A 22,343-nucleotide genomic window follows, 5' to 3' on the forward strand; every position below is an offset into this window, starting at 1 on the left:
CCGTGCTTCTTTCAATATTGTGACTAGGCTACGATCTGCAAGGCCGGGGTTCTGTTCCGGGGAGTGCCACAAGTTCCAGACCGGATCTGGGGCCACCCAGCCTCGTGTCCAATGGGTACCGCAGTTTAATAAATTCTTCTCGGGCTACCAGCCGTGTAAGGTGGCTTGATGTTGAAAACACCAACGTGTAGTTGGGGTCGCTTTTTAAATTTAACTTTCTGCAAATTTAAAAAAAAATATAAAGAAATTAATTGTTGATGGGGGATTTTAAAGACCTAAAGATTTTCAGGCGAGACGTGATGTGGCTTCTACCAATTAAACTTATGTAATGTTTGCGATGAAGACTTATTTTATGTAGTAACGTCTCTGTTATGTAATGGCGGTGTTCTGGAAAGTTATATATGAAACAGAGAGAAAAACTTTAATAATACTTGCAAATTATTGATACATTTCCTTTAGCGACTGTATTTTATAACTTTCCTTTACATCTTGTCTAAATAGTCTCAATCAAATATACGGGAACGTCTATTCTTAGAATTACATTTTTCTATTTGCTTTTGGTTACGTGAGCAAACTGTATTCACAGATATTTGCATTTCTATGTTTTATTGTCTCCTGTCTCATTTTCCGGTATTGTGTGACCTGAAATTTCTAACCAACAACAATTGATTTTACTTACCTTTCTATTAATGTGAATGCTTTACTGTGCACAAATATGTTTCATCGTACACCATGGACTAAAATGAGCTCCAACTATAAATTTGTAAATATACAATTATGGTGTTTTGTAAATCTGAGATCATATGTATCACGTTTATCAAAGGCCATTATTTTATTTTATACTTAAATTAAGTAGTGTATACTTGCAACAGGTATAAATGTTCTTAAAATCAATAAACTTTTGACAAAACATATAGATGTGAATTAAATATCTTCCAGTGTAAAGTAAATGCCCTCGAGAGACAGGTAATTACATTGGCTACAAACGTTGTTTGTTATCGTCGGGATAATGACACAAATTGCCTGAATATTGATAACAGAGTATAGGTCAGGTGATTAGCCTAACGTGTTGAAGGTGGTACTCTGGCAACAAAGTTAATGAACTCTGTGCTGATGACAGACCATAGGCAAGGAAACGCTGACCTAAATTCTTTTGCTTACGTTGTGATATTTATAACACGTATTAAATTACACTGAACCGAGCTTAACTTTACTTACAGTGATAACTATGGTCATATTCAGCTAACTTCATTGGGCAGAGACATTTTTTCAAAAGCTAATATTTTCTCAGATAATAAATACGTTTTCTGCTTCTTATAAATTTCCAAGCTTAATTATTAGGACAGTCATGTTAAAAAAATTTGCTTTGGTAGTCCGTATTCTGAGCAGATGAATTCAGTGCACATCATTAAGCCCAATTTTAAGATCCATTTTGATATTGTCCTCATATCTACGCGTAGATCTTACAAATGGTCTCTTACCGTCACGTTTTACTAATAGAATTATGTATGTATTTATCATGCGTGTTACATATCTCGCCCATCGTATCCTCCTTGACTTTATAACACTGAAAATATCTGGTGAACTATGCACCCTCCTGTTACTTCCTTCCTCTCAGATCCAAATATTTTCTCAAGTCCCGTAATAAGACAGACAAATTTCCACACCGGTACAAAATGACAAGTTAAGTTATATTCGTGTTTATTTTAATGTGTATGTTTGCACGTAGCAGTCGGGTAGTCATAACTTATTGTTTTATTAGAATGAGCAATTTTATCCTTTCGGTAACTTCTCGCTTACTGCAGGTTTACGACTAAATAGTGAGTTAAAATGTCCATGTTCCATTTTGCGTCCGATATAGTCCCTCTGTCTGTACATCTGAGAATTTTGCACAGTCCATAATTAGTTCGGCTACCGGCGACGATTGACTGAACTTAGTGGTTAGTGCCCCTGGTATGTATGTGTATAATGTGTGTACGTACGATTTTCCTCAGTCATTAGACATGCTGTGACTACCTTAAAATGGCAAGAAGGTTCATTACCGTGTCCACAAGATGCCGCCAATAAACTCTGTCAAGACGTAGATTTATTCAGTCCACTTCCGTACACTTTATTTTCTTAAGATACTTTTTAATATTATCATCCTTACTGCGTCAAAGTCTCCAAAGTGACCGTGTCACTGCAAGTTCTTCATCTAAAATTCTGTAACCATTTCTTGTATCTTCCTATAATTTACGCTCCTACATTCCTATTAATATTTGGTGAAAGGTACAAATATGTTGCTCTTTCTTATACAATTCTTTCTGTTCTCCTGTTACCTGCTCCCTCTTGCGTCTAAATCCTTCGCAGATTTCTGTTCGCAAACATTTTTAGTTGGTATCCGTCCCTTAGCGCACCCAAAACAAAACAAGAGCCTAAATCACAACGTTGTATGTGGATTGCTTTTTGAGCTGAGATCGTATTGTCCTGCTGGTGGTTTCAAATATTTCGGAGGAACAATTGCCCTGGTGATGGAAGTGATACTTTCCTCCGAAACGTTGTTGGTCTAACTACCTACAAGATTACACTGTGTCGCAACTCAGGCGACAACAGCGCAAATTTTTTATTAATTAGTCTTCAGATTCGAAAACCGAAGACAATTATTTACAATATAATTTAATCTGACCTTAATTTATTTGTGACTATAATATTTGTTTGTTATTGCCGTTTCCAAATTTTTAAAAATTGCATTTATTTCTAATGATTTATTAGATATATTTGTATTGTAACTTTATTCTGCATTGTGGCCGCTGATCATGTTAAACGACGCACAAATATACGTTTAGATCCATTGGAAATCCCATGAAAATTATCGATGGGTGTAAAAATAAATAGGAATGTTACATTTTGAACGTTGACAGCCGTAAATAAATTATTGTTCTGAAAGTTTGTCTTCTTGATTATTGCGCCGCTTAGTATGATAGAAGTTTACTTACGTTTCAAAAGTGCTTTCTGCCTCCATCATCAAGGCGACCGACCTGATGATGGAGGCATCAAGCACCTCCGAAACGTCTCTAAACTTCTACCAGACTACACGGCGCACAACCCAGATATCGGCCATCTTCTTATCGCCACCGTGATTTTTCATGTGGTCAGTTTATTTCGACTTCATTCTGTAACCGAAGCCATCTTGATCTTCAAGTCTCATAGACATGGAAGATTAAACAACGAATTAAAGGCTATGCATAGAAAAGGCAGTTACCTCTGCGTCACTTTTCTTTTTAAAATAAATTTAATTTTAAGCAGACGATTGACCTTTTTAATAAAACGTATTTTTCGTGTAGTAAATGATTCCATCTGGCATAGCCTAGTCTCTCGACATGCACACGGAAATGAGTATTGACCAAGATCGAGATGGATTAAAGACGCATGAGGCAGTTTTTCTTCTACACTTCTGAATTATTCCAAATGTTTCCTCTAACTTGTATTTTTGTGGTTTCTTTAAAAACGGCATTTTCTTATGTACAGGCAATTTTATACCACAACTCGTCAAAGACTACGAATGCTTCTAGCGCAAAAGAAATTTCAATTATTTTACAAGGTCGGTCTTTAATTTAATTACAGTGAATCATGGGTAATTAACTTCAGGTAGAAACAGTCTTCTTTCTTTTCATTTATTACTCTTTGCTCCTACGCTCACACCGGCCTGAGGCTGCCATGTTCACCGGTTGATATGGGTCCCTTTCTCGGATACACATCATAATCACCTCCACTTGCTGTTGAAGTAAAGAATGAGGGAGATTTCCCTCCATACCGCATCTACGCCTTTCCTGTGCGATGATTTGTCGCAAGGGAGATATTGTTGGATATTATACATTTTATAACTTTGTTTGATATGTCTACACGACGTTTTGTAGTTTCACTAACATATTTCAATGAAAGGCTATTACGTTAGCATTCAGAAAGTCTCAGGTTTGATCCGACCCGTCACGGTAGGCATTAATCTTAGAACAAATAAAATGACAGTACAAATCATAATAAATATGAAAATAATAAAACAATTGCCAGTATGAAAATTACATCGTGAGCCAACTCCGAAACGTCGTGTGAATCAGATATGTCTCAGGTGACAGAACATACAATAATTTTACGTCTTTATCGTAGTCTTTGCTAGCCATTTACGTAATTTATTTTATATTAAATTTATGACCAAAACGCGTTGCATGATTTTAAATTTCTTTGCTAAAACCAGGCGAAATATTCAGGAATACTAGGCTTTGATGCTTAATGCAATAAATTGGTGTTAATCTCTATGTTCTGACAATTAAACCTGTATTTTTATGATCAGTTATGCTGAAGAAGTAGTCCAACTTACCTCAACTGTTACGACATATAGTTCTATATCTGATTGCTCCGTGTTACGGGATATTATCACTGAGTTATGTATAAATGTTACAGTATCGATTACTTAATTCTGAAGAGTATCTGTGATTAAATGAGGGTAGTCAAATAGAATTTATGAGTGTGCTAAAATCTGCAGTATATGGAATAAATGTAGGCTGTGTGTATTTATGCATCATTAACATTCGTGACTATCTTTAAATAGGTTTATTTGTACTTCGTTGTTAGACATATCAGTAGCTGGCTCGCCTCAAGAATTGAACGGAGAGCATTATTTTATGTATATTTTGCTAAAGAGTGGTATTTTGTCGGTTTTATGTTCCGTAACTACAATAAGCATAAATAAAACGAAACATGGCGTTAACTGTTTAGTGAGTAAAACCATTACCGATGAACTTTTCTTGTAGTAATTACGGTTTGTCTGTCTGGCTTTATATAAGATAATGGATTTAAGCTTAGAGTCAAATTAAAAAAAACAAAAATGTTATAGAGCTGGATGCAACTTTAATTCAGAAGTGGTGAAGATTAGAGCAGTTGTCTGGCTCTTTGCCAGTCGCTAAAACTCTCTGATATGCCAGTCGTTGATAACGGTATTAAAACCACTAGTTTAAGCCTTTGTATTTTTTGAAATATTTTTTATCCGTTATTATCGTTGTTCTGATTTTATGTCATATATATTTGTAACTAGTCTATAAAACGTGTTACTCCAGATGTCAGTTACTTGATAGACCTGTAACTAGGAAATATTCCTTTTGAGTGATCGGCCAAGAAAAATATATTCTTTCCGATTGCTTTCTCATATTTTTCTTGTAAAAACTTTAATCTTTAAAGGTTTACGACATTTTTTCCCCGTTGTTTGTGGACTTACTGTCTTAAAATATAGACCCCATTTATTTGTGGTTTGTTTAACGAGATTTTCAATAGCTTAGGCTATATAGCATCAGTTTACAGAATAATCAGTGAATTTGAACTGATACGGGAGGAAGCGGTCGTGGTCTAATTTGAGCCGCTAATTATACCGACATTTTCCCAGAGGGACAAAACAAGTATACAGAAATTTTGTCAGGTCGTGATATGAACCTGGGACAGCCCAATACGAACCACCATTCTTAGGGCATGTGGCTTATGAATGTACGACTTAATAAATTAATTATTAATCGGGACGCCAGTCATTCTAAGACGCTTCCTCTTCGGAGAGTTAAGGGTAGAGTAATTGTAGTACGAATTTTAAGTTTTTACAAGAGTGCTATTTTATGGAAAGTTTATTCGTCTGAGCTTCAGTCTCTATTAAGCAACCATATTCTACGAAGATTGACTCTCTAACGAAAAAGGACGTTTCTGCTCTTTTTGGATACATTACCAACGGGTCCATACGGCGACAAAACCCAAACGAAAACATCGTCATCTTCACCGCCGTGAAAACCTAAAATCTTTTATAATATGTGTGTCACATTTTAAGAGAACACTGGGTTTCAGTTATTAATTTTAACACCGTCTAGGTCTTTATTTTCAAAAATTAACGCGGTGTTTGAAATTTGCTGAAATATTTGTAATTATTGTATTTCCTCATGCTACTTGCTATAATCTTACGGAATGTGACATGAGGAACGTAGGATTATCCTGTTTAAGATAACATGCCTGCAGTAAAATAATGACTGACGTCTTTTGTAGATACAGGCCAATAGACACACATAAAGTGTGCTCCGGTGTTAGTCTTACTTTCAAAGTTTTAAGCTAGAGACATGAAGACTTTGCTTTTAAATGTGGACCTTTTATTATTTTGTGGTGTACGTGCCCCATTTTTTTTAGCATGAAGTAAAAATTTACAATTTAAATCTCGACATATTCTAAAAGCGTAAATAAAATTCAATTCAGATTTAGCGCACACTCAGAATAAACATATAATATAGTATATACTGCCTCAAAGTGGAGAGCAAGCAATTATAATTGTAATTCAATTAGATTTTCTGGTAGAGGAACCGTACGAAATTGTAACCGACCGCGATTTCATTACCGTATGATGGCGTTGGTGGAATTATGGTAAGATAAGTTCATTGGTACTTGTTCCCTAAGGGATGTTTGTAATTAGTGGATCAGACAGGCGTGTTACATTCAGCTGCTGAGACAGTGTGTGACTATCATCTCCAGGCTACGCAAGTTGAGAGGAGGATTAATTGCTGGTGAGAGTGTAATCTACCTGCAGCGTATGTAGCCATATCAAGTGTAAGCTTACTGTTGGCACATTGACACTGGGTAGGCGTCTGTGAGCGGTACATAAAGGATGACAAAATAAGCATTCGCTTTCTCATTAGCATGAGACTTTATAAATCCGCCAGAAGAAAACAGGTTTGAGTGGATGAATTTCAGAAATAGTGTTATAAAGTGGGTTAGGAAAAAATATTATGCGATCTGTTTGATCAGTAATTTTGTTCTTTGGAGTTTTTATCTATGAGATAGAACAAGAAGTAACCGACATGTTTTGATCATTAATCGATTAACACACTCGGTCGAATGATTATAAAATACTCTACTCATTAATATATTATGAGATTTATATAGTACGATTACGTATTACAGGGTTTCTGACATTTCTCTTCACGGCAATAAAGTGCTCATAAATTATTTGTTAAATTTGTGACTTTAGTGTTTTGCAGATGGTTTTAATTTCTTTGACTCTGTCGTCTTCAAACGGACCTTTCATATTATGCTCCTCCATGTCCAAAGACAGAAACAGTGCCATTTTCCGGGACGTTTAGTTTTAAGGAAATGAAGAAAATATGAGGATATTAATAACTTACACTGCTCTGTAAATAGTACTACGACGAGCAGATCGAAAGACGCACGTGGACAATGCGAAAAACTTACAAAAATTTTATTTAGAAAGTCTCAAGAGAAGACACCGTTTCGAAGGCGTATATGGAACGATATTAATGGCATTGTTTGGGAGAGTGTGGAAGGAATTCATATGTCTCAGGATAAGGACAGGTGGCGCGCTCTTGTGAATATGGTAATGGAATTTTTAATAATAGGCTGCGAGTTAATTGAATAGCTGAGCTTCTGTCTGCTTCTCAAGGAAGACTGTGTTCCATAGAGTTTGGTAGTTAGTTAAATGCGTCTTCTACTATTTCTGTTCGGAAGTTTCCATGTAACGTGTCTAAAAGTGCCGACGACTTGATCTAGCCTTGTAGCCGACTAAAGTTTTGAAAGTGGGTAATAAACAGCACAGAATACGTACTTTTAAACCCTGACCTGATCTGAATTAACAGCCTTTAAAACAAAGAACCTTTTAACTGCTATTGTCAGGTTGGCATGTGCTGTGAACAAACATAACATGTTTTTAAACTTCGTATTTAAATATGTGTAATACAATATATCGTACCGCCACGGTGGTCTAGCGGTTAGAACGGTGGCCTTGAAATCCTGGGGTCTCGGGTTTGATTCCCGGCGGTGCCCGAATTTATAACTTGTGTTGGGCAAGGCCGTGGTCTAGGCAACACGGAGTTTTCCTCCGGGGGCTTCCCCGGTTTCTCCGTGGCATCCCAATGATTACTCCATTCACACACAGAAGAAGGCAATGGCAAACCACTTCTGGATCATCTGCCAAGAACGTATATTAACAGGTCCCAGTCCGAGAAAAGGATGGAAGGATCCTGTTCATATGGACCTGTCGTCTGACAGAACACTAAATAATAATAAATACAATATAATATATTGTGTGTGTGTTTTGATGATATTTGAGGACGTTGCTTCGTAAGTATCGTTTCGTTCGTTACTGCATTTCTGTTCTTGTTAAAATTATGAGCTGCTGAGAAAATATTCGCTTCCAAAAACCCCAACCCCTAGATCTGTCAGCTGTACATAATGTATTTTCTATTCTGAAGGTTTAACTGCTTTAACCTTTTCCGCATTGAATATATAACACGATTTTATTAAATATTTAGAACACTTATATTACTCTGCAATGTACACTTAAAGGCCTAGATATATAGAGATAAATATTGTGATATGACTGCGCACGTAGATAGGAGTTTTTATGAAAAATAAAATAACTTCATTAATGAAAGTAACAATAAAGGGGTGAATTAGTTTCACTTGCGGTAATTGAACGCTCTTGAAGAATTCTAAACATTACTACATTACTGTCAAGTCATTAAGACAAGGAAGAATGGACTTTAAGTCTCTACCAGAATTACATTTCCTTTCGAAAAAAACAAACAAATCCAGAACGGCGTTTAACAGGTGCGTGGGACAGAAAGGAATTGGATTTTATTTGTATAAACTGGAAACAAAGGAAGTTTCCAAAACACGAACGTTATAAGATACAGACTGTTGAATTGCAGTGCAGATTACAAGACGGTGAACCAGGTACGGGATGAATGGGTTTTGAAATTACATACAGAAATTGGAATGCTGATAAAAACGTAATGAATATCAATGCAGGCGCAGGTGAACGAAACATTAAAAGACGCGGAAATTTCGTAGCAATAGAATTCAATAAAGTCTTCTCAGGGGATAAGCCATGTCAGCGTAGGTAGAATTTCTGACACTTTGGAAAGTGTCTCTGTATCCGTCTTCAGAACTGATGTGATTTGTCACGCAACATTTGCGTCAGTGCGTGGCGGTGGAAGGTGGCCGGAGAACGTAAACTGCTTCCGACAGGTAGTCATCGCTCATTTTCGTTTTTAATGTCATTTACTGGCACCGTCCTTGTGCAAACCAAAAAGTGAATGGAAATACTTCTATCATTTTACACAAAAAATTATTCATTTTATGAAATGCCCAGGCGGGTCTCCAGAAACCAGTTTCCGAAGGTCCATTTGCACATTAGCTATTTAACTGTCTACTTTTCTCTCCGTCAGTTCGTGCGAAACCTTAAGAAATAAAAGATGATTTTTATCTACTCTGTAATTCCAGTTTTCACGATATTCGGATTTTAATGCAGGAAATAAAGCATGAGAGCTGATGAGCCTAGAGTGATATGATACAAACTTTAAATCGAGTTACACAAATGTACGGACTTTTTAACCGAATTATTCAAAGGTAATTAAGAAGACAATTATGCAGGGAGATTACACCACAAGTCCTCATGTTCATAACGGAACTAGGATGGTAACAAGCGACAAACCTGTAACGTAGAGCAATTTTCGCTTACTCGCTTTGAAGTTGTGTCGTTGGACAAAGAGCATGGAGGGTCCATGGTTGTGGGCGTGATATTAAATTTTAAGTAGGTCTTGTTGTAATATATATTGTTACGAAACGTTAACATGACATGAATTAAAATGGCTGAAACAGACGGTATGCAGCGTATCTTTAAAGCAGTGTATGCTAGTGATCATGTTACCCCTAATTTTTTAAAAAAGAGAGACCTGAAGATGGCTCTCTTCTGGGTTGTAGCGCCGTGTAGTGTGGTAGAAGTTTACCGACGTTTCAGAGGTGCCTGCTGTATCCATCATCAGGGCCCTCCATTATCGTCCTGATTATGGAGGCAGCAAGAACCCCTGAAACGTCGGTAACCTTCTATCAGATCACACGGCGCTATAAACCAGGAGACAGACATATTAATTTTAATCTTTGTTTGCTATGCTCTACTGAGATTAACGTATGTTGTAATGTAAAAGTGATACAGAGACGTTTCGACATTACCTCATTTATCTTCTGAGCGTTTCATCCTAGAAATAGAAGTTTCTGTTAAGACTGTTGGCAATTTATAGTATTTTCACATTTTAAAGTGTCTAATATTTCGTCAACAGGAATTGTATCCGCTAAAATATTTCCTTCATTAAACTAACCGACACATTTATAAAACTTTCGCCTGTGTATTTACATTCCGGTTACGTGCATGAAAACTGTGTCGGAGAATTTGCCGCTATATCACAGGGTTTAATTGTTTGCATCGAATACTTATGCTGCTAGATATTTCAAGTGGACTTCCATATAACGAAATCTGGAAGTCTCCTATTTGAATCTTGGCCAGAAGAAGGTATTTTCTGATATATTTAGTGATTTTTCCTTTAGTACCGTCTGGGAATATCCTGAATATTGCTTCAAACAAACCATAATCACTTCTTGTGATGATTGTGGAACTAAAAATTAACAAGAACCTGATTTTTTGTTCCGTTATAAACATGTGGCCGGTGTTATTTATTTTATCCGTGTTATAAATTCCATATCATAAACGAATTTCCATATTGGCTCTCGTTTCGATCACGAAATGCAGCGGTGTGTAAATATCGGGTGGCGCTGAATAAATAACGTTTTTAAAAACACAGCATGCCTGTATGGATTTTAATGAAACTCATAATATTAATAACCTAATATAAATGTAGACATACCAATACTGATTAATTTTTATTAAAAAATTAATATTTTGCTCTACATGGTAAATATCAGTTTCGGGTTGTACCTTGTTCGAACCCCGGTTGGAAACCAACTTTACTGACTGGTTTTATCATTATTTTCTTGGAAATTCCAGAACAATCGTAACTTTTTCTGCCACGTATTTACGAAATCGAAAATCATAATCGTCCGTTTACTCTAGATTTTTATTTTGGTCTTAGTAACTCGTCTAGTCGACGCAGCTAACATACAAGTAATAACAGTTCTGATCTGATCTTATTAGTCACTTTTAACAGGTTGTTATGAACACAGTAGCTGAGTGATTATATAGTCTCTGCACTACGTGAATTCCACCTGCTAATTCGTACAAGTGCAGTCCTTATAAATACTTCAATTATATTGGTTTTATAAATTTCAGTTTAACCTCGCATGTGTGTACCACTTGAAGATGATATTGCAACAATGGAAACACAATGGTTATCCGTGATCCATGTAATATGTATTTAGTGATGATTGTTGTGTATTGGGTTATTTCATAATTTATGAGTGTCTCGTATTTTCTCAAGAATTAGTTTTTTAGTTAGCAGTTTTATTTTTTCTTATTTGGCTGTCAGCGATACGTTCATTCATTCCATTCCAGTTCAAAATTAGTTCTGAAGTAATGGAACAATTAATTCTTTAGACATTTGGTAGGACGCAGAAATGTCGCAATAAAAGAAAACTATTCGCACAAGCCACCACAAACATCGTGGTCATAAAACCATTGTCTAAGAATCAAACCCGCGAATCTAATATTCCAACGCTCCAGTACTTTAATCGCATTAAACCGCATGGCTGTTGTTATCAGTTATTTACATACCTTAACACATACAATTTTATATTAGTGACACTGGACCTGTTATCATCGTCGCTTTCTGTAGTCTTTAACCGTGAATAAATTGTTTACCTCCAAGAGATAATATAAATGCTAACATTTCTTGTAAGATTTGCGGATTTCACAGCGGTGAGTATGAAGATTTCTGTCTTCTGGGTTGTTGCGCTGTGTAGTCTGGTCGATGTTTACCAACGTTTCAGAGGTCATACTGCCTCCGTCATCAGGGCGATTCTTTCTAAGTTATCTACGCTATGAAGATTTCTGTCTTCTGGGTTGTTGCGCTGTGTAGTCTGTCGATGTTTACCAACGTTTCAGAGGTCATACTGCCATATCGTTCTGATGACGGAGGCAGTATGACCTCTGAAACGTTGGTAAACATCGACAGACTACACAGCGCAACAACCCAGAAGACAGAAATCTTCTAACATTTCTTATTTACTGAAGGACCACCTTATATCAACCTGGCGGTACGCGAAGAAAAAGTCTATTTGTGGAGCTCCTGTATGATTTCATAGTAACTCCGATTGCGCCTGATGTTGATTGGTTCCTCGGGAGTTTCTGACACTGTCCGTCATTCCCTGGTCTCATGCGTGATAAGTTGTCGTGTTTCATAACCTATGTCTGTTGGATCGGATTCACCGCCATTTCTCACCAGTGAAACAGATTCAGTGCAATACATTACAGGGCGATGGCCGCTGTATCCGCATGGACACACTCTGATTAATGAATTGCCCCAAAGACTGTCTGGAGACCTGCATATGTAGCGATTCTCTCTGATTCTGTCTCATTTACTGTGTGTAATGGATTACTGTTCTGACCATTGGAACATTTTGCGGAAGTCAGGAAGGTTCCAGTGCCTTGCTGTCGTTTAAATACACACTAGGCATTATTTTGGAATAATTAATTTGCTTCTCGATGTTTGTGATGTGGGTAGTAACGCCATGTGGACATGTAGGCAGATACCAGCGTTTCGAATAAAGGTACTGGATTAATCTTCAGGGTTCAAGATAATGCATAGAATATCGCTTTGAAATGCACAAAGGGAATGTTCAGTGCCTGAGAGATTTTGTGTTATGCAGTCCCGCACGACGTACAAAAGTTTCTTGTGCTGGTTTGCTTCCAGTCGTTCTGTGCGAGAATAAAGCGACGCAAAAGTGTGTGCGGTGCATTAACCGCCTAAGAGTCAGTTGCCGGTTTGATTATTAACAACAGTATATTGTGCGGGACTGCATAACACAATTTTTGGGGTCACTGAGTATTCGCTCTGTACATTCACACACACACACACACACACATATATATATATATATATTTATTTATATTTATATACGGTGTGTGCATACGTACATATAAAGTGCGCGTTGGAGTCACTGACATCTGTTACAAAAACTTAATTTTTTATATTAACAATAATACGATAAATTTCACACGAATTTCACGAATTAAAATATTTTAATAGACATTGTCTGATCGTACGTTTTTGTGTCTCTAATTTTGAAACGGATGCATCACTTGCTTTTCCTCGCTCGTAAACTTATATTACCCTAACGCGTGTCACGAGTAAGGTATCTGAACGCGCGATTGGGTTACGGAATCAATGTCTTTGAACGTAATTACTTCGGCAGATGCGGAGTGAATTCTTCTTCTTCCTGTTTGTTATACGCACACTCTTACTGTAATTATTCTTTAACGGACACAAGTCAGTTCAGTAAATTTGTTCACGTAATATCTTTAATTGATTCTCGAAATATCATTGTAAACTGCAGTCGACGGGGCTGGGTTTTATTCGTACAGTATCTATGTCAAAGCTCTCCTTACTACAGTAAAGGAAATGATTGACTTCATGCAGAACTTATTGCCACTAAAGAAATCACCATAAATGTTATCCTCGCATTGCTTATTTGAGAGTTTTTCTTCACCACTCAAAAAAGTCAGCCTAGAAGTCTGAAATAAATACGAACAGATTTCGAAAATGAACGTATGGAGCGTACGTTCTTAGTTCCAAAGGTTAATGAGAGTGATTTGGTATCACAGAGTAAATGGCGTTCGCTGAAAATTAGTCCTGGTAACGAGGAGTAGCTTATATGTTAACTAATGAATGCCGTGGATTCATATTTAGTTCATGTAATAGGCAGCAGAACAGGCTTGTGGTCGTTGATAATAAAATGGAAAACATGAATAACTTCTGGTATATATTCATGGTATAACTAGAACGGTTCCAGTAGTTCACCAACGCATTGAGTGTGTATGTGACATTGTATAAAAAATAAAACCCCGGAATCAATAGCTACTAGGCTACCACATACTGAAATAGTGGTTTACAAATAACGTGGAATGTTTAAAGGATTACCAATACCTCTGATTTATTCAGGTGTTGGTGGTCTGGATATTTCGTCTCTAATCAAGAATGCCGAGATATCTATCGTTCCCTGCGTCGTGTGTTTATTAAACGTGTGCAAACAGTTTAAATCCATATATTCATATGTATTTGTCTCTTATATGTAAGTAAGTTTTAATTCCATCAGTGGCTGGTTCTCGTAATTATTTTAGATTTATTCATAATCAATCTATCAGTCAATCAATCAATTTCCGTTGACGTTTCAAGTTGTTACGACAATCGCCCTGACAGTGGAAGCAGTAAAGACTTGTGAAACGTCGGTCATTTGCTACAAGACGACAGGGTGTAAGACAGTTGTCTTGTGGGAATTTTAGTGTATTTTGATATTGAAATGTTATGTCAGAATTACATCCATTAATTCTCACCGCAGTTTGAAAAGTGTTGGAATATATGTGGCTTAAACGTTTGATCAGGGCTTCTTTCTTAATTATAAAATTAAGCAGGTTTATTATGCTTTAGACAAAACTGCAGTTTTATTCAGAGGCATCACTCGCACGTAGAAGCCAGGCTTACTTTACGGCTAATATATATACACGCCGCTTGCCTAACAAATGTTAGCAGTGGTAGGAATTGTACCAACTTTACCGCTGTAACGAATCCGAAATTAGGAGTTTCTTTGCTCGTTTTGTGTAACTTTAGATATGTAACCGAAATTCTTGGCGCAATATAAAGTTTTTTTAAAGTATATTTTCCTTTCTAGTGACAAGCCAGATTGAGAAGTTTACTGACGTGATTGGAATTGCGCGACGGAACCTAAAACGTTAAGTGCTTTATAAAGACAAAATCAGCACCGACAGGAAGGCGGCAAGACGTTTACGTCACCGGACAATAAAGTCAAAAGAGTGATATGAAAACTGGCAAAAAGCAAAGGACTGAGTGATATTTTTGTGTGTTGTGGTCCGACATTAAGCAAGATGATTATTTTAACCCACTGAAGCCAAAATAAATCTAAATAATATTGAAGAATTTAGTTCATACCTCAAGAAAAGAGTCACTAACGTCACCTAACTTACCCCACCCTAATCCAACGTAATTAAATTTAATTAAATCCGTTACATAGCAGTTGAAGATTGCACATTGTCCTTTGCGCATGGGCAAATAGTCGGCTGGACATGCTCGTGGCCAACCTAATTTTTATGAATTCTACTATTATGTCCATTCTCTGCAGCCATTTCTTTATTCTGTATAATTTTCTTCAACGATGTTTGTTGCTAATTAATAATTGCGTTCTTAACTTCTTGCCACGTGCACATCCTTCTCAGAATACTTACATATTTAATTGCACAGAGTAGAATCCTTCCTGAAAATTTAATAGACTGTCAGTTTTTCAAGAAACTAATTTATAATCTGGTAATTTTGTCGTGACGCTGAACTACATTTTTAATATTTTATTCTCATTATTACCCCGTATATCAAGTCAAAATATTTCTTATCTGATAATTTTATGAAGCCGAGAATTTGAAAAGCTAATAGATAGTCAAGAAATTCATTACAGTGATGCAACAGCCAGGTTTCTCCTCTGAGCCATATGATTCCAGTCGACACTCTGACGCATTTTCTCATAATTAATTTGATTACTACCCTCATATCTACGTCTAGGTCTTCTATGTACTCTCTGCCTTGCAGATTCTGTGACTGAAACGCTCGTGTATTTCTCGTGTATCTGATGTATGCTACGTGCTACGCCCATGTGATTATTCTGGATTGGATCACCCTAAAATATGCAGGGAAGAGTATACGGAGCTCATTATTCAGTTTTTTTCCAAACTACGTTTCTTCTAGCCTCTTTAAAGTATTCACTTCAGCATTTTACTCTTCCTAAAGAGTGAAGAATGAGAAGGAAATAGGAGAGAGATGTAAGTAGCTTCAACAAGAAGTAGCAGTGAAAAGAGTCGAGCAGATTGACGAATTCAATAAATCTGTTTTGAAGAGATGTGGGTAGTCTGCTGTACTAATAGCAAGCCTCTACCTCACAGTGTGTTAAGTGGCCACAATACAAACGTAAAATACAACTCTGTAAGTAAAACACTAATCATCTTCCACACGTTCCGTGGATTTTCGTCTCAAACAAAAAGCCACATGTGTGTTTTGTGCAGAAGCCATGCTGTTCTTCCTTGTACTTAAATGACCCAAAAAAGCATATAATTAAAAATATATAAGTTGATATTGTTGCGTCATATTGTGATGATTATAATTGTTTATTTTAACCGTCTAATCACAATAAAATATTTTATTAAATATTAAAATATTATTACTATAATTAACATTTAATATTTAAAATATTTAAAATATATTAAAATGAAGCTCTTTCTATCGAAATGTTCGATTTACAATTAGAGCATCATCATTTTCACGACATGTTTCGGTTTTCAATGAACCATCTTCAGGTGTATAATCGATATAAATTTAAATGTAATATTCTAAATGCAATCCTTCGTCAGATGTCCATTAAATATCGGAAAGTTATCCTCTTCTAGATCAATTGTACTTTGTTATCACATTCAATGTTGTTTCGTAAATGTATGTCGCGTATAGCGTGATCTTGCGTGGGTCAAATATATAATTTGAACATTGTTTGTTGATTCGCTGCGACGTTTCTTGCTAGTTCATTATTTCATTATTCATTGCATACAGTTTTACAAATCCTGACTATTAGTTCAAAATATATCGCAGGTAAAATAGAACGAGAGCTTTCATTGGTTTAAAGACTGTTCTGTCTTCCGGAACCAGAAAGAAGGGAAATTAAATAAAGGGCCGAATGTAACATAAATTGCAAATGTAATCAAATATGAGGGGTGAGCAAACCTTAAAAAAGAGAGCGGATAGCTAAAGGCATACCTGTTGTGAATTTCATTTATTAAGACGTTGGTCGTGACATTTGTTGGTAACCTGGGTGACGTGGCTTTCAAAAGGGTTGATGTAAAATGGCATACGTACATGAACATAGATTCGAATTACATAAAGTACAATGATTAAAAAGTGTTTTCTTTCTTTTATCACAAAACAGCTCACACTTCAGGAGTTTGATACTGTGTTCGGATGAGGAATTCTTGGGGTAGAATTTTTATATAATCTGCAATGTTATTGGAGCGTGTGTCAGACATTCTGGCAGAAATGGGTTCGCAGTACCTACCTCAGACTAAATTATTAATGATTTTAATCATGATAGGAAAGGATCTTGTTGGATTTTTATTAACAAAGTAATGAATTTTCGGGTTTCATAAAAGGTGGTAAATTACATGCCTAGCTGAGTAATAGTTGGTTTCCCAAAGACTCTGTTCTATTGAGTTAGTTACTAAAGTTTAAAACTTTTTTCATAAACATTCCCTTGTAAAGGTCGTTATATCGTCTGCCTTGGTTTCCAACTTATTCTTGCCCTTACACATTTTTCGACTAAACTTTTGCATGCATTTTTCATGTCTCCCATTCGTGCTACATGCGTCGTCGGTCTCGCATTCCTTGATTTAATCAGATAATATTATTTTAGCTGTTTTTGTTTAACAAATGCTGGGCAAAACTAATTTAGATATTTCTTCCCTCATAACCGAGGGGTAAGGATTGAATTCAGAATAAAGGCGGGATGATGAAATTCGTAGGTCAGTTTTCATATTTTGAGATGATTTCGGCGATATCGATGGGGATAATATGTGCAGTGCAAAGGCAAACCTCCGAAATACTTGGGGGAACTGGTATTGATTTCAGCAGAAGTCCATGACGTCACTTCTCGACGACAGGAGAAAAGAGGAATGTTATTTGCCGTGTAGACTGGATGCTTTTAACAAAATATGAACAGTGAAAACGGATTCATATTAAAATATGGAACTTGTCCAGCTTGATAACATTCATATTAACATAAATTTCTTCTGTATTTTATTAGAGTTCTGGAACTTCCAGAAAGAGTCGCAACTGACTTTGTGTATGAACTTACTCTAAAGCAACCCCCAGACACTTCGTCACCATTTAATAGCATTTACAGGATTGACGTCAAACGCATGAGGGATTTTTGTTCTAAAATTTGAAGAGAAGAGAATGTTATGGGAATTTAAGCACAGTTGGGAGGATAATATTATAATTGATTAAAAGCTTAACAGAAGCGTGTGGATTGAATTGGCACTGTATAGTTCACCAATGGCGGTCTTGTTACCACCGTAATAAATCTTCCGTTTCCATAAGATATAAGTAATTTCTTGACAAATTCAGGGACTGTTATTTCTCAAGAAGGCTGTGCTTTATTTAATTAGTTAATTAGATTTTATATTCTGCCAATAAAATTTTCCTTAATGAAAGAACTGTTTTATTAATAGGAAATCTGGTATGAAATTCTGCTTTCTTGACGTAAATAATTACAATGTTACGTAAGAGTTAAAAGGTGTTCAGAATAATTTGTACCAGGCGTCCGGTTTCTGTGGCGTTAACGACATTGTTATGAAACCCTCAGTTTCAGTAGGAAGAGCTCGGATGAAGCGTACATTTTGAAACGCGATCCGTTTTTGTTTTAAATTTTCCATCCATTACAAAATACGAACCCAATTCTTGAATGGAATGCTGTTTTCCACAAAATTAGATTCACGGAAGAGAAAAACAACGCGGCTGATTGCCCGAGAAGATTTTATCGATTGTACTCGCCTCGAAAGTCTCAAATCCTATAAGTACTTCAGCTCTAATGAATTCTTCGTGTTTCGCCTTGCAGATCTGTTGTAGTTTTGGTTGTATTGGTTCTAGGTTTAGAATTCGATTTTTAAGTGAGTGCTGAGATGTTAAAGTTGCTAATCAATCATCTTAATCTATATTTTATGTGTCATCAGAATACCTCATGTTGCTCATACTTTTCTGTTAAAGTTAATTAACTTATGATGTCTGGTTTCCATCGGTAAAAATGCAGTTTACGTACTTAGCATACCTACCCCATTGATTTAAAGGATTTAATATTACTATGATAGCAATTCTGGTTACCAGCATTTTAAAATGACGTCTGTGACTTATGATGTCACGGAAATTATCGAATTGAAACCGGACTTTCACGAATGCATGCAGGTCGTCACTGAAATGAGTCATGTTTATTCGTGCAAGAGTGATAGACGTGGAACTTGTTTGAAGATGTCTTTATTTGGTTGAAATTCACGGTGCGATGTTAATACAAAGTGTTATATTATATTCGTTATGGTTTAGTATGCTCTGTGAAGTATGATAAATCTCCAAATATAACTTCGATCGTGTTACTATGGTACAGACATCGGACAAAGCACATGTTGCTGTACGCCAGGGACGACACGTGGAGGTCAGTTGTTACGCATGTAGGTAAAATGGAGCAAGGCATTATGCCTTGACATTATCAGTGTTTTTAATCTGTGTCCTTTACCACAAAAATATGTGTAAACACAATTAATTCTGACTCAAGTAATTATTAAAGCCTCAAGACTTCCTTTATTTTCTAACAGTGATGATTGAATTATGTGTAGATTTTATGGTTAACTTTCACATCACGGTCGTCGTTTAATTAAAATTTTATTTCTTGTTTTTATTATTACCATTAACAATGGTAAATTATAATAACCCACCTAATAGTTATAATTGAAGTGAGTTATATTAATAGATAGTAGGTTCAGTGCAGATAGCCTAATATTCATTAAAAGTTTAAACATGACGTCACTTGAATGACGGCAGGACATAAGAATTAGAAAGAAAATAAAGAAAGTTGTTGAATCGAATGACCTGTTTCAGAGAGATAACCTGCACAAAATTTAAATCATAATGCCATGAAGCGAATTATGATTGCCCGGCTGTGAGGTTTGGTTCCACAGTGAATAACATTCAGGGCCAATTAAGTATGTAAACTTTACATAAAATATTTGACTGCATCTTTTCACTGTGTTTTGTATTTAGCGTCACGTAAGCTGTGCGCAGTTTGGAATAAAGAGAAAACCAGTTTCTCAGATTGAAGTGACTTCATCAAATCCTATTCTGGCCACGGTATTATAACACGGGGGTAGAGTACGTCGTTGAGTTAAATAACAGAGCGCCTGAAGCAGTAGCTAGAAAGTTAGATGATATTCCACCGCGTATCCTCTCCTGGCCTCCAGAAAACAATATCAGGAAAGCTTGCTGGAAAAGTTAATCCTATCGCTCCTGAATGTGAAACAACTTCAAGTTGCAGCTTTCCTTTCCCACTTTTTATGATAACTTTGTATGATACATAATCTATACATTAATCCGTTAAACTTTTTAAATAAGAGAATGGGCCGAAAGTAAATGTGTCTGGATGGAATCTGATGGGTAACGTCATAATCTGGAATGTATACAGTGGTAGAATTAAGGAAAATATATGTTTTGATGATTTTAAAAAAATACTTCAATAATAATTTTCATTTGAATGCCTTTCTGCTACAACCGGATTTTATATTATTTGTTACAGTGAACTGAAGCAAAATTTTGTAATTAGCTTGTGTAGAAACTGATACTTTGGAGTACCTAACGTGAATTATAACGAAGTTTGGTCTAAATAATACGACCAAAATTTTAATAAACAATTTACATTTTTTAATAATTTTTCTGTCTCAATTTTGTGCATGCAGGTGGTCACTTTTCAGGACGTTACTCCAACAAAATTGTATGAGTGTTTCTTGTTTCTATCCGAATTACAATTCCAGCCTGTTAATTTAAAACTTGACAAGACTCAGACTGTATTTCTTGTTGTTTTAGGTTTATGTAATGTTTCATGTCGAAATCAATTATATCTTTAGCGATCTGACATGAGCAGTCTTGGTCTTGAAAGGAAATAAGACAGTTTATAAAACCGTTACCTGTCCATTAGTGCAGCAGTCATTCTCAAAGATTTATAGACATCTTATTTCACAGAAAAAGACTTGCAAGCATTCTGTAGTGAAATGAATGCGTTGTAAATCCCGTGCCCAGTGAGTTTATTCCAGAAACTGCGTCATCATTATTGTGGATGTTGCGATTTCTTCAGTCGTAAGAAAACTGTCTCGCATGTATACACAGCTGTCACTCGGTGGCTTCTCTTCTCTGAAAATGACCGATATTCGTAAAGAATTCATACGTACGAAAGAAACTTAACATTTAAAGTTATCTCAGTTCTTACAAATGTATTATTAAAATTACATTTGTAGCGCAGAATAAAAAATCTTAACTCACATTTGTATTTTAATTTATTAATGGAAATTTTTTCGACTTTTAAGACATTATAAACCCATTTTTAGGACAGGTTTAGATTTACTGTACTTCACGAATTAACTAACTCTAAGGTTTATACATAGTCATTCTTAAATAAATAATAGGCTACTGACTATGGTTCAATAAATTCCGTGTTACTGTAGAAGCGAAAGATTTATTACCATGTTTGCCAAAAGTCGCCACTGAGTCGTTACACGAAACTGTATAGTCTTCAACCTCAATCCACAAACATCCGTTTTAATAATATTTTTCCACCTTCGCCTAAGTGTCCGCAGCGGTCTCTTCGCTAGAGGTTTTCCGACTGTTCTTTTGGAATTTCTTTCTCATCTTCCCTGTGCCTGCTTCAGTTTATATTCAGCCATTTCAACTTTACAAATTACAAATTATAAAACTTCTCATTAGTTAACTTTCTCTCCATTTTCTTGTTCGTTCCTCGTCCTTCCGTCCAAATTTATTTTCTTCAACTCTTTGTCCTCATACACCGTCAATTTATATGCCTCCGGTATGCCGAGAGACAAAGTTACCCACTCGTACCGGAAGAATTAGTTGCAGCAGGGCCTATCTTCTGTGAGTAATCACTGCGTAAATTCCAGTGTTTTCTAGTCCTAACAGCACAGGGTATGCATGTCGTAGCTCGGATTCCATAAGACGCTGATAATGCGCTGATTAACTAAGCGACTATTAATTTTTCAAGGAATTCGCTCTATGGAGTTAGTCAGCGCAGTTTACCAAGTACATTTAAAATTAAATTTTCCCTTTCTACGTGAAACACGATTAGACATACCTAGCCTTCAGCTAGCTACTAAAATTGTGTTATTTCCTGTCTGTTGAAATATGCTGATCTGCAACATTGCGTGGGAAATGTTTACGTAGTATTGGGAGTGTATGCCTAGAGGGGATTCAATTAAAAAAGTTAACACATGACATGAGGAACGCAGTTTTAGGTGGAGAGAAATCCCACACAACAATTCGATTTTGTTACTGACAGTGAGTAAAATGTGTGTATGTGGTATAATATTTCATATAGCTACATTTCACGATGTTTGTGGGTGTTGGGACAATGACATTCACTTGTCGTGTCCTTCCACGGCCCACTTTGTTTCATGAAATGAATGCAGCTCAAGTAATTGCAAGGTAGGCTACGTATGTGTGAGACACAGATCG

At 36.1% G+C, this 22,343-nt stretch overlaps 2 protein-coding genes across 15 annotated transcripts in view; one reads left to right on the forward strand and one right to left on the reverse strand.

Moving 5' to 3' along the window:
• LOC110840517 (uncharacterized) overlaps nucleotides 1–22,343 on the forward strand; it is a 102,752-nt gene that overhangs the window by 27,001 nt on the left and 53,408 nt on the right. For 5 of the 11 annotated variants that reach the window (XM_087352174.1, XM_022085602.2, XM_022085597.2 and 2 more), the window contains exon 1: nucleotides 19,036–19,266. The exons of 3 other annotated variants lie outside the window; for them this stretch is intronic. Coding sequence is in view for 4 of the 8 variants with exons in the window: in XM_022085597.2 (XP_021941289.1) it covers nucleotides 19,210–19,266 (57 nt within the window). In the remaining 4 variants the exon portion in view is untranslated. Of the gene's footprint in view, nucleotides 1–19,035; nucleotides 19,283–22,343 lie in introns of those variants that run through there. 3 more of the 11 variants (XM_022085603.2, XM_022085599.2, XM_087352175.1) reach the window with 3 other exon arrangements.
• LOC110841018 (adenosine receptor A2b) overlaps nucleotides 1–22,343 on the reverse strand; it is a 58,488-nt gene that overhangs the window by 5,266 nt on the left and 30,879 nt on the right. The window lies entirely within an intron of this gene.

Source organism: Zootermopsis nevadensis, unplaced genomic scaffold (assembly GCF_977971745.1).
Source record: "Zootermopsis nevadensis isolate Lab colony 2312 unplaced genomic scaffold, Znev_1.0 Znev_ptg000020l, whole genome shotgun sequence".
Lineage (NCBI taxonomy): Eukaryota > Metazoa > Arthropoda > Insecta > Blattodea > Termopsidae > Zootermopsis > Zootermopsis nevadensis.